The sequence below is a fragment of the Neopsephotus bourkii genome, unplaced genomic scaffold, assembly GCF_033783945.1.
Source record: "Neopsephotus bourkii isolate Nb327-2 ecotype Australia unplaced genomic scaffold, CSIRO-AGI_Nbou_v1 NB_1792, whole genome shotgun sequence".
In the NCBI taxonomy this organism is placed as follows: Eukaryota; Metazoa; Chordata; class Aves; order Psittaciformes; family Psittacidae; genus Neopsephotus; species Neopsephotus bourkii.
In genome coordinates, this window is record NW_026902266.1 from 1,607,829 (window position 1) to 1,620,916 (window position 13,088).

At 36.0% G+C, this 13,088-nt stretch overlaps 1 protein-coding gene across 25 annotated transcripts in view; it reads left to right on the plus strand.

Annotated features, from left to right (window-relative positions):
* GPHN (gephyrin) overlaps positions 1-13,088 on the plus strand; it is a 292,216-nt gene that overhangs the window by 134,612 nt on the left and 144,516 nt on the right. For 3 of the 25 annotated variants that reach the window (XM_061380395.1, XM_061380398.1, XM_061380396.1), the window contains one exon: positions 10,342-10,531. The exons of the other annotated variants lie outside the window; for them this stretch is intronic. In XM_061380395.1, the coding sequence (XP_061236379.1) occupies positions 10,490-10,531 (42 nt within the window). In that variant the 5' untranslated portion in view covers positions 10,342-10,489. The remainder of the gene's footprint in view (positions 1-10,341; positions 10,532-13,088) is intronic. 25 annotated transcript variants of the gene reach the window in all.

A 13,088-nucleotide genomic window follows, 5' to 3' on the forward strand; every position in this document is an offset into this window, starting at 1 on the left:
CTCTGTTTTTTAGATTGCTTAGTACTAATCATTCCATAGATAACAGAATTCTTAAGAAGGACTTTGAATTCTCACACACTTTTGATTTACATAAATTTGGTTTCAAGTCAAGTTGGTATTTTGCTTCTATGCCTGATATAATTTACTGAAAATCACCCAGCATTCAAAATTTCATGTGAGGTGTTTATAAAATAGTAAAAACCACAGAAATGTTACTTAAACACATTATCTTAATGAAAATACACTTGACAATAGGTTGTTAAAAGGATCCAGAAAAAAAGATTGGAGGAAGATATCTATTCCACATCCAAAAATGCTATATAGCAACAGTTTCAAATAAGGAAGCCTGGCAGATATGTTAACATGCCAAAAGGAATTCTTCCCCTAAAGTCTCTTTCTTTTACATAAGGGGACTAAGAAATGCTGCCACAGGATAAGGAGAAGACAGACATGAGTGCAGGGTGCAGGTGTTGCCTGAATGAAGTGAGTCCATATTGGGTACATATGAGATCAGTATGGACAAATTGTATCAGAGACTTGTGGTTGTAACAAAAGCCAATTATTTTTTCCCATGGTGTGTGGAGACAACATGGATTATGTATTTGGTTGGACAACAGTAGTATTATATAGTTGAATGTAAGATTAAGTAGTTTGTTAAACAGAACATCTTGATATTACAACACACATAATGTGATTTTCTGTGGTCAGAGTCACAATATTTGTTCTTCTGAGGTGTCTTTGAAAACCCCATGGAAGTGTTTCCTGGCATGCACCTGTTTGGGCAAGAATAACAATTCTTTTCATGTTAAACACTAACATAAAATTAAAGTTTAATGTTTCTCTTTCATTATTCCTATGCTTTTGACATGTTCTTTTTCTGGATACCCCGATGATAAAATAGCTAGTATTTTGATATTACTTACTGTAACTCTGTTTCTGTACCTTTCAATTATAATAGGAATTCAGAAATGATGTGACTAAATTTTCCTCAGAGAATTGTATAAGGGAGACAGAATGCCACTGAATTGTCAGAGTTCAGTAAAGGTGCAGTACTTGCAGAGTTTACTTTTTAAAATATTCTCTTATAAAAAATACACAAGGATTTCTGGAATTGTTCTGTCAGAAATGTTCACGTTCGTTTCCATCTGCTTCATCTTTCTGACAAGATTAGGTGGAATGTTGAGACTGCAAAGGTAACACATATATTTACTTTCACCATTTCTACATAGACTGACATTTCTGTTTTCTCTCGTTATTTATCATCTGCTTTGTTACTGTTGTTATACTCTATCAAAATAGCCTTGTATTTTAAAATTATGAATATTGTAACTGTTTCACTGTATTGCTTCAGTAGCATGATGACGCCAACCTCTCTATTAACAAATAGGCTGATCCCCTATGGAAATTTATACTGCTCAGGCCTTTCATTTTAAATATCTTCTGCATCCTTACCAGTAAAGTGGTCTTTGTAGTTGAACATAATTTAAATTTAGTGAGAATTACCTGACATTTATCAAATGAAATTTGAAAAAGAAGCTATGTATCTGAGGGTACCTGATGAAGACAAGAGCTTACCATCCAGGTGTTTTAAAATTTTTGTTCCTCTTTGATAAAACAGTGTAGCATTATTCTTTATATATTTGGAGCAAGGAATGTGTTCTATGTTTTAATAAATATTTCTAGGGAATGCTGCTATATAAAAAAGGCAGTGTGTAAAAATAAATCTTAAGTGTCATTTGGGACACTGAAGCTAAGGCTTTGGCTTTACAGAGTATCTTGAGGCTGTAAAAGACAACAGTTACCCTCAGGCTATTTTGAAGGAAAGATGCTTGAGTTTAAAATCAGGGAACTGTAAAGAAATGCTTTACATACAAAAGCCCCAAATGCCTGTAAGTGCTGTTCAGAACTGTGAATACTTCTGTAGATGAGAAATCAAAGACATGGTTGTGTTTCAAAAATAAAAAATGGGTATTTGTGAAGTATTGTGCTCTAAGTGTAATTAAAGCTTTCACATGCACCATATCCTCACCGAGTTGACTTCTGAGACCAAGTAAAAGAAATAAGCACAGTAGTGCACACTTACTTAAAGGGAAATTATGAGTTTTCTGTAACTTAAGTCTTTCTGTGAACCTAACCATGGAAAGCACTTAGGACACACATTCTGACTGTTCAGAATAGTTGGTATACATCATGAAGCTTTAATCATAATGGCTCAGTTCCCTGGATTTCCCACTTTGCTTTAAGTAAAACAACTGAAATGCACTTCATGTATTTAGGTACACAGGCCCTTTTACAATGTATTGCCCAGGGAGGTTGTGAATGCTCCATCCCTGGCAGTGTTCAAGGCCAGGCTGGACAGAGCCTTGGGGGACATGGTTTAGTGTGAGGTGTCCCTGCCCATGGCAGGTGGATTGGAACTAGATTATCTTAAGGTCCTTTCCAACCCTAACTATTCTATGATTCTATATTTAAACATATTATGTGAAGTAACATAGAGATTTTATGTGATATTTGTGTGTGTGTGCTGAGAATAGTTTGTATTTCAATATTTTTTGCACAATTTTTGTACCATATGTTGCAGTTCATCTAAACCCATGGCAATCTCATAGCAATCAAACTGAAAAAATAAAAGGGGAAGATAAGAATTTTCCTCTGTGATGGAAGTACAGAGTTTGCAAAAGATTTAAACACATTTTGTCAGACCTCATTCAAATACTGAAATCTATCTAAAGGACAGAGATTACTGATGAAGATTTTTCTATAGGTAGATCAGTGAGAAATGTAGTATCTAACTACAAAAACGTCATTATAATTAAAGGAGCTAAAGGAGTGAAGGCTGTTTATTCCGCTAGCCTGCAGTTATCTCCTGAGCAGAAGAGTGTTCTTTTGTCAGTACTGTAAATGAGGATGTCCAGATGTTAACTTGCTAGTTGTGACCTTCAATTGAATATATTTAAATGAAGTGGTAGTGTGTGTCAATTTTATCATTATTATTATAGGGTTTTTTTCCTAAGGGTTCAAAAATACGTGAAACTCAAATTTGCCAAAATCTAAAGAATGGGATAGAAAATGAACTGCCTGACAAAAATTAGTTTTGTCTGTAAAGTGAGTTTCTGTGTAGAGAGTTGTATTGTGCTCATTCCAATCAAATATGTACTGTAGCCAATGCTTTTATGATGTTTTTTTTTTTTTTTTGTAGCTATTTTGAAATTTGGGTGACAGACAAAGAATGCTTAGTTTCCTACTAAAAATATCTCTGCTTTTAGGGTTAGACAGAAGTGAAAGCTGAAACAGGAGCTAGAGACTTAATGTACTAAATGATCTGTGACATTTAGGAAAGAATAGCTACTGTGGCTTGGAAATTGGCCTGAGTTGATTGGTACGGATGGTTACAGCTCAGAAATCAAAAGTTCTAAGTGGATGAATTGTCAAATACTGGGCTTAGGTTCATGGGTACAAATGTACTAGCTCTTGGAGTATTGCTATAGAATTGTTGGATTCCGGGTAGACCTGGTCTTTAATCAGCAATATGTAACTCTTAGCAGAATTAAATAAAAAAAAAAATCTTTGATCCCTTTTTAACATCTTCAAATTTCACAGATATTTCCAGGCCTGGAGAAAGAGCTCTTACAGGACAGAAAAGACTTGGTTAGTAATTGCAAGGAAAAGAAGCAAGATCTTCTTCCATAGAGTCAGAAGTGGTGGGTGTTGAAATGGGAATTCTGGGTGTGGGTTTTTTCTGCAGTGGGGTAGGGGAGTGAGAGAGAGGGATGGTGCCAGGTTCTTTCTGGATCTCAATAAGAAAGGCCTGACAACAAATGGCTTAATAAAATATCTGCTTTAATAAGGCAGAATAAGAGAAGGAATATAGATAGGAAATAAATCTTACTCGCTTCAGATGCTGGAAACTGTGTTGCATTGCATCAATCCTTCAATAGATTTTCCCGCACATGAGAAGTTCCTGCTACACTTTTAGATAAAGGAATAGATTACTGATGTAATCACCAGCACTGAGTGGGAGCTGCCTGCAGCCTCCTCCGTTGCAATGAGGTGACTGAGTCTGTCCTTGGGCCAGGGGGTTTGTGCAGCATGACGCAGACCTAAGGACCACACTGGACGTGGAGCACAGCACAGCATGCTGTGGGAGCTGCAGGCGAATTGTTGTGTGGATCACTAACTCCGTGATGTATAACGGTCTACTGGTCAGGATCACTACAACATCAGAAACATTATAAATAGAACATTGTGTGGTCCTTAATTTCCGGAGGGTATTGCCCAGTTCTTGCTCACAGATAATATTTATTGCATAGCCTACTTCATCCACTAATTCCACCTACTCTTTCGTGCTGAAAATACTATCTGAATGACTCTGCTGCCTATGTAGGCTCTTCATCATTCTTCAGCACTAAAGTGGCAATTGTCTGTACAAGGGAAAGCAGTAGTCCAGAGATAACATATACTGTATGCATCATAGTCCTCAAAGTAGAATGCGTGGGAGATAATACACCTCTTTGAAAGGGGCAATATGGTATTTTTAATTATTAAGATGATGCCTTTATTCTTAATTTTATTGAGAAGATGACTGTAATGTGATTTTAACATGTCCAGAAAAGTAAGTTTTGCAATTAAAAACCAAACAAAAAATACTTATATAAACATTTCCATGTGACAGACCATATGTTAAAATACTAGTGCATAAAACAGGTCAAAAACTCTGTCAAGAAGATTCGTTTTCTCATGCAACTTTTTTCCAAGTATTTAAGTAACTCGGGATTCTCGTAAAGGTTACCATGTGTGTTGTCTTGAATCTTTAAAATAACAGACAAGTGCTTCCTAGTCCAGAGGGCTTTCCATGGTTTCACAACTCTAAAAATTACTCATGCTTTAGCAAGAAGGGTTCTGTTCCTGTGAAGCAGCAGACATTTTGTATGCACAGCTTCCACTACCTGTCTGATCTGAGCACATCAGTAACAATAGGAATGCACTTTTTTCACAAGAACCTGCTGTACCTACAACTGTACTCCTTAAACATTTCCATAATTACTGAGTCCTCATGCTTATCCTTTTGGAACACTACTAAAAAAAAAAAGAAAGTGTTTATGTATTCTCTCTTCATTCTCTCTCCATTCCTCCTCCATTCAGGAGGAAAGGAGTATGAAATACCTATTTGTGAAAGCATAATGAATAATTGTGGTATCTGTACATTAATTGTGGCAGTTAAAATAATGTCTTCTAGATAGTTATGAAGGTTTAATTTAAACCAGATAAAGTGAAAGCAATTTCAAATTAAATTGGAAAAACACTTCTTGAAATACATGTATCAAAAGGTTTACTTATGGTGAGAAATGTCTGCTAAGATTAGCACAATAGAAATCATATGCAGTTTTGAACTTAAATTGTAAGAAAAGCTTCTAGTAAAAAGGAATGTTAAGGAATTCAAAGGTTATAAATCATTCATTCCTCTTGAAGCAGATACTGTAGGGGCTTCAGTGACTTTTCCCTCACTGCTGCAGCTTTTGGTTCTGGCACAGATCTTGATTTTGCAACTGAAGCATATGATACAAATATATTAATTGCCAGAACACTTAATTAATTAAGCCATCATTCATTCAAGATTAACTGTTAGGTGTACATGTATAGATGACATGCTTAGTGCAAGTGTTTCTTACCCTGGAAATAGTAGTTTGTTTGAAAACTCTGTCACAGGACCAATAACTGTGAATAGAACCAGTGCGTTGGAAATTATGGGCCTAGAAAGCATTTCTGAGTATACCAAGACATTCTCTGCAGTAGTCAAGAGACTCGCTATGATTGCAGCAAGTATTTGTAAACATTGTTCTTCCTTTAGCAAAAAGCATTTTTTTCTTCTCTCATTCTGATAGTACTGATTAGTATTTCTTTTATGATTCTAAAGTTTTAGTAAGTGAAGTTCGACACCTGTCTTTACAAAACCAAGTATTACAAGCGATTCTGCTTAAATTGTCTTTTCTGGCTCTTTTCATTTATTGCTTTGAACTTTGTTCATGTCCTCTATGGCTTTGTTAACAGTTTGAGGCTAGACTGAGCTAGATCACTTTTGTAAAGCAGTTGCTTTATTAAGCTTCTGTTTGCTCCATTTGCAGCAAATTTATCAAATTAGGCAGAGTTCTTACAAAGTTGTTTCCACTTCAGTCAGTTCAGAAGGACATACTTTTTTTTTATTTTACATATATAATTCTTGTCATATAACTGTTAGTATATTTTTCTATACAGCACAAAATAACTTCCAAGAATTTAGGACCTTAGAAACAATGAAGATTACAATACAAAAAAATCTTACAAAATGCTTTAGCTTGTTAGACATTCTGGATATTTTTTGCCTGTGAGATTTTCTATATCCATTAAGGCGTGTTTGAACAAGCTTAAGTATCCTGGTGGATTCTAGCTTCATTTATACCAGCTGCAGAAACAGTTGGAAGGTGATTTTGAAATCTCTTTAGGATTTTTTAATGCTTTTGTTAACACCTGACTTCAAATAATTTTGTTGTCAGTAAGTATCCCCAAAAAAATATCTTTTAAAAACATTCCAGCAGAGAAATGACCAGAAAGTTTCAGCTCTTAGAGAAAGAAGTTTTCTAATGCAAACTGTTCTGCATCAGTTTCCTCCTGACTATAGTAATCAGTTGAAACCTTTGATTGCAGTGGGATCAGCTAATTCTAAGACACCTCTGCAAGCTCCAATGGAAGCAGAAGATAGCTCATCAAATTCTATGGTAACAGCTTTCACCTGGTATAGGGTAATAGCTATAATCCTTTGGGCCTATCAGAGAGATTCTGCATAGACTGAATCCTAAAAAAGGTCTTCCCTTTGAAGAGAATGGCCTTTTAAGTTCAGTAATGGATTATCTTACAAGTACCAAAAGGTTCTTTTATTACATTTTAGTCTTTGGATGCTTATAATCCAGAGTTGAGGCATAAACAATAACCTAATCAGCAAGGCAGCCTATTACTACTTCATTCTATTATTCTTTTATTGAGCTATGTCTTTATAAGAAGAAATCAAGAGTTTGTAGGGAAAAATACTTTTATTTTTGTGATCATAGTTATTTATTTTTCATTGCCTTCAGCAGCTGTCAATGTGTTCTTTGCATTAACAACCATCAATAAATCTCAGTTGATTTTTATCCTTTCCTTATCCCTTTTAGGAATCATGCAGAGTCTCCAAGATTACTCCTACACAATAGATAATGGAGAAGGGTGGACAGTCTAATCAGTTCCAGAATCATCTTTATTTTCTTGCATATACCTTTTTCTTCATTGTTTATATACCCCCCCCATCACAAGAATGTATCAAAGCAGGATGTCCATACCTTCCTTTATATTTTGAGAAATAAAGGACACTGCTTCGTTTTGGATGAAGGGGCTTTCTTCCTTATGGTTTATTATCTTCCAGAAACTAAATCTGGCATGGAATATTAGACCTGGAAGGTCATTTACCATCTGAAAATGGTACTCTGTAATTTGCTACTTATTTGCCAGCAACAGTCGTTTTTCCTGGGGAAAAATACATATCTTTGCATACTCACAAGTAGTGACCTGATTTGTACAAGAATCCTTTCTCCATCAACTCATACATAAAGTTCAGGGTCCTCGACAAAAACTATTTTATTTTACACTACAGTAGAAGAATGAACATAGACAATTCCCATCTAACTTATATTCAGGAAAGAGAAAAAATCTGAACAGTGCTAGGACAATCATAAATCACAATAAGATCATACCTTTAGTTGTTATGTCACATGGCCTGTACCTGCACTGGTTGGCTGGGAACAGCTCACATTTAATTCACGCATTACCATTAGGTCTTGGAGAATGAATACAGCTGATAGTAATCATAAAATCTCCCAGATGTTAAAGCGATCCACTACAAATATGTTGAGATGTCAGTTCAGATGCCTTCTTCATTGCAAAAGGGGGGCATCTCTGATAAATGTTGCTGAACAAAATTGGAGTGCTGTTCTGTATCCATACACTGATGATCAGAATAACGATTTTTGGGTGAATAGCACCATCATAGTGCACTGAATGAGCAAGATCTACCCATTACTTAATGACTCCAGGTGTGGAGTTGTTGTCCTTGCCATAGAATAGTTGTTACAATCAATTATCTTCAGAATCTTCAAAATATGCTGCCACATCTTCATAACATATACTTCTCTGAATAACTATATAGGCAATTCTAGTGACAGTATTATTTACCAAAGATTAATCTCTGATTGATAACATCAAGAAATGGAGAGATTTCTTCTCTAGACGGGAAAAGCATCTGAGTTGATAGACAGATATCTTTTAAATTCCGTGCATTTCAGATCTATGCTTGTCTACCAGTACCCTTATTCTGTTGTGATTAAGAAAAAGCAGTATCTGAGTCACCACAGTCACTCCATTCTGGCTGGAACAGTATCAGTACCTGGAATTCAGGAGCTTGCAAGCATCTCTTCTAGTCATTCTGCTTCCCCCCCCCCCCCCCCTTGATTATTCAGACCAATAGATGCATGCATCATTCAGAGCTCAGTTTTCATGAAGTGAAGTATAATAACATATTTGACTATATAAACACACAGAACATTTTGGTTCAGGTTAGGACAGTCCAGCACCTTTACCTCAGCTACAAAATGCAAACAATATCACTTCCGAAGGAGTGCATCATCTGTGGGGGCTTTATTTCTCAGTAGTTTTGACTCTTTACAGTCGTTCATAAGATTGAAGTGATACTTTAGACCAAATATCTACATTTCTTCTGAAAATTAGAATTTTCATTTAAACTGCTTTAATCAGCTGCACTTCCAGTTGTCATTTGTCCAAAAGTAAAATATTCACTGATCTTTAAGACTGTGTTTTTTAGACAGGTGTCTGCTAGGAATGACAAAATAATCTTGAACTGGTTTTGCTAAAATATACTCATTGTTTCAGCATCTCATTCTGCTGCCTGGGTTAATAAAGCCATAAAGCAATTTTGCTTGTTGGACTAGGCTTGCAAAATGCTGCTTCTCCTTTTATGGTATATTGATTGTAAATTACTAGAATTGGCACAGTTACAGACAGGCGTTCAGTAAAGACAAACTTCATATTTTGGGGGGTAATGTCACCTGTTCTGACAGTGGATGTATTTGTATGCTTCTATGTGAGTTTTCTTTTCTAGTATCCACAGACATTGTATTTCAGCTCTTCTTCAACCTGTGGCAGTCTCAGGACCCTCCATGTCAAAACATTAGTCAATCTCTGGGATAGTCAGTTCTTGTTACTCTCCAGAGTAATGATAGCATTTCTGTATGATGTGTGTGTTGCTGCTTTGATCACAGCTCTTTTATTTGTTACATGCAGTTCCTTTGATTCCTTTCTGTACTTTGATGAGGGTTCCAGGTTGCTCTGTCTGGTTGAGTACACTCATATTCTCATACCTCAGAACTCATAGCTTCCTAAGAGCTGATCAGGATGCACTGGACTTTTCATTACTAAATAGCCGTGGAAAACATAGCATTATAGTGGTTCCTTCTCCCATTTTGAGGTCTTAAATTCTTACTCCTTCTGCTTGCGTCTACGAATGTGACACGTTTAGTAACAGTTTTTTCAGCTGGCTACTGAAACATATGAGTCCTAATGCTGCCATTTTGCATACTGCTTTTATAAGGGCAGAGTATCTGTTCTTCAGTCACCCAAAATTCCTTCTTGAATTGGTGCTGGAGTTCCAGAGTAGCTAGGCAATTAGTCCTTCACTACTAATTTCCAGGTCTTGTACTTCTCTGATTGAGTTTTATACTTTAAATTCTTGGTTTTGGAAGGACTTTATTCTCTTCACAAGTCCAAGCCTTTTAGTTTGTTTCTTTGCTTGTTGCACTGTAGCAGTATCCAGAAGTTCACTTCACACAGCAACTGTTCAGATGGCTTTCTGGCTCTGCGTGGACTCAAGGAACTTCTTCCCCAAAGAAGCAAAAGCCCAAAGCATATTCTGTCAGATCTCTGGGCAGACTTGGCATCTGTACTGCATGATATTTGAACATTTGCCGTAAGGCTACCTGGAGTTCAATCTTTGCTTTCACCCAGCATTATGTTAGCCTAATAGTATCCAGGGCTGTTTCAGCCTTCAGTGGAGTGATGCTGCAGTTGTTTGTGGGAGTCCTCAGACATTCTTCTGGGTGATAAAAGGCAAAGGTAACTGTTCAGAGTGAGTCATTGTGGGAATGTACATGCAGACTCAAAGAAGAAAGGTTACTGGTCAGTAACTGGTGTTCTTTGAGAGGTATAGTCTGCATGTACATTAGTCTCCTACCTGCCTTTCCCCTCTTTCTGAATCTCTTTCAGGTTTGATTGTGCATTTAAGAGGAACTGAAGTGGTGGCGGATGCACTCTGCCCTGTATGTCATGCCTCAAGCAGGAAGAGGGGAGGAGGTAGAGCACCCCTCCCGGGACACACCAGGGCAGGCCACGAGCCCACCCACTCTTAGAGTATATGTATGGACTAAGTATCTCAAAGTACAGCAGCCATTCATTGGTAGGTAAATTTTCTTTACTGTATTTTCACAGGTAAAGCAGTAGATTGTATTTTAAAAACAATTACATTCATTGACTCTGTGGATGATATGCATGAACAATACACACATGGGGGACTTTATACCACAAATTGAGTAGCGCCCTGTCTTTCTGATGGTTTTATTTCTTCTCCTCCCCTCCCCCCCCAGTCCTAACTTTTTAAGATATTTGAATATTTTCACTCTGTTCAATTTGTCATTTCCATTGTGAGCTACACCAAAAATTAAAACTACATCAGTTGTAATTTTATTTTAAAAGTAAAAGGAAACAATTTCTTACACAATTTTAGCTGAGCATGTAAATTAACATTTGAGATTGTATTTACTATTAGAAAATGAAACTGAACTGGGTTCTGTAAGAATCAATTACATTTTTGCGATTACAGTGTTCTTTAAAACTTCATAGTTGCAGAAAAGCGAACATTTAAGTTTAAACGTATTTTTCCACAGCTGGGTTTCTCATTGTGTTTATTATTTTAACCACAGAAGCCTTGTAATTAATTTTTTAATCCACTGCACTTCCTGGCCATTAAACAGAGCAAGTAGATGCAGGGTATAACCTTGCTAAAACAGGAGATGTAGTTGTCCCTGCAAGCAAATACATACATGCAGATTCTGCAAGTTATTTTCAAGTATAGTTCCTAAGAAGTGAAGGTTATGTGAGATGAGGGCTATTACAGAAATATGATTCTCACCTGTTTGTACTTGGAATTCTCTAAGACATACCACCTTTGCCTATGATGAACATGCTTTTGCTAGTTTCTTAGAGTTGAAACAGTGTTGTCTTGGCAGCTCAAAGAAATTTACAGTTCTTTGTGGCTTTACAATTTCTGTTTTTTCGGTAAGATTAAGGTATAGATTATCTGGGTTTAGTTACAGCCAGCAAAGTTTAGTGAAACTTCTGATCTGTGGTACATGAGAGATATGTGCTGTAGATGTGGATGCACATATGTAAAATATTACAAAGAACGCTCGTTAAAAAGTTACTGACTTGTGTAATATCAAGCTGCCTTTTTACATTCTAAGAAAACCCAAAGTAAAGTCTTTTAAACAACCTGAGATGACTATTAACATAGCAAAGGGGAAGATAGTGCAGAGAAAAGCTATCTTGTTTTGCACAATTAATCTGAAGTTTACGACTCCAAACTCAAGCATTTATGCTTTTTGATAACAGATCGTTAAAGTGCAGCTTTAATTAATCAAAAAAAAAAAAGGAGGGAGAAAAAAAATCTGGTTATCTTTATTGCTGAGCGTCATTGGATTAATTTAGTTGGTTTTACGTTTTTCTCTTCTTTCCTTTTCATTCCATTTGCTGTTTTAGCTTGTGTTGTTGTAGGAATAATTAGAGGAATATGTATTAGATGTCAGGATTCTCACTGGGAAATGTAGTGCCAGCAAGGAGGCATTAAGTTTTTCTTTAATTTTTAATTGGTTTCAAAAAACTTTTGAAGAAAAATGGAGTTTTTGTAACTATTGTAATATTTATTTTAGTAAGTTAGTATTTTTAGAGAGAGGGGTTTTACATGTGACAGAAATGAGACCCAATTCATTTTGGTGCTTTTGCTGGTACAATTTTGTTATGTAAAGACAAGCATGTGTGCATATATGCATACACACATGTATATATATCTGCTGAATTCAGAGTGGACATGAAAGTTGTTTCAAAAAACAGACATGTTTGGAAAATAAATAATTCTGACGCTTCTGACATTTCTAAATTCCATCCCTTCCTCCAGGCATCTGAGAAAAACTGTTATACTGGAGTGACTGATGCTTTCCAGTGAGTAGCTGTGATGTGAAGAACTTAGCATGCACTCTAGGAGGATACCAGTGGTACCAACAGTAGATGGGAACATATCCTTCATGTAGAAAGAAGTCTTTTGCCTTGCTGCACATACAGACTTATGGTCTGCATCTGATCAAGACCTCCTTGTAGATTTTAATTCAATTTGTTAAATCATACAATAAAATCACAATATTTCTTGTTTACACTAAAACTGGTATGTCAAGGTAGTTTGAGTTTGTCCTTTGCTTTGTGAGTGGAAATCAACACAAGACATTTGTAACTGCACTTTTGTGTTGAATCTTGAAATATTTGAGAGCTGCAGATTATTTTGAGTGGAAAATACCTATAATTAAATTTCTGTTTAAATGTTAAGCTATTTATAGAGTGCAATTTTATTACTTTCTTCCTTTAGTTTTGCATTTTAGTAAAATAGTTGCATATTAGTGTAGTATTTATAAAGCTGTATTTAGAAAAACAACAGTGCAAAAAGACCGCAACACTGAAAACTGCAGTCATCCATGAAATCTTCCAAAGACTACTAACAATGTTCAGTAAAATCTCAAAAGATGAAAATGTCTATTTAGGCGCATCCAGGTACTTCTTGTATTTCCTCCAAGTCTCTTGACTACGGTGATTATATTATTACACTTTGAACAGAATCCTAATATTTCTCTTACTTTCTGCCTTTGTTGGTGGGGGAATATAAAAAGGGGTGGAGGTCATAGAAAGTGTCA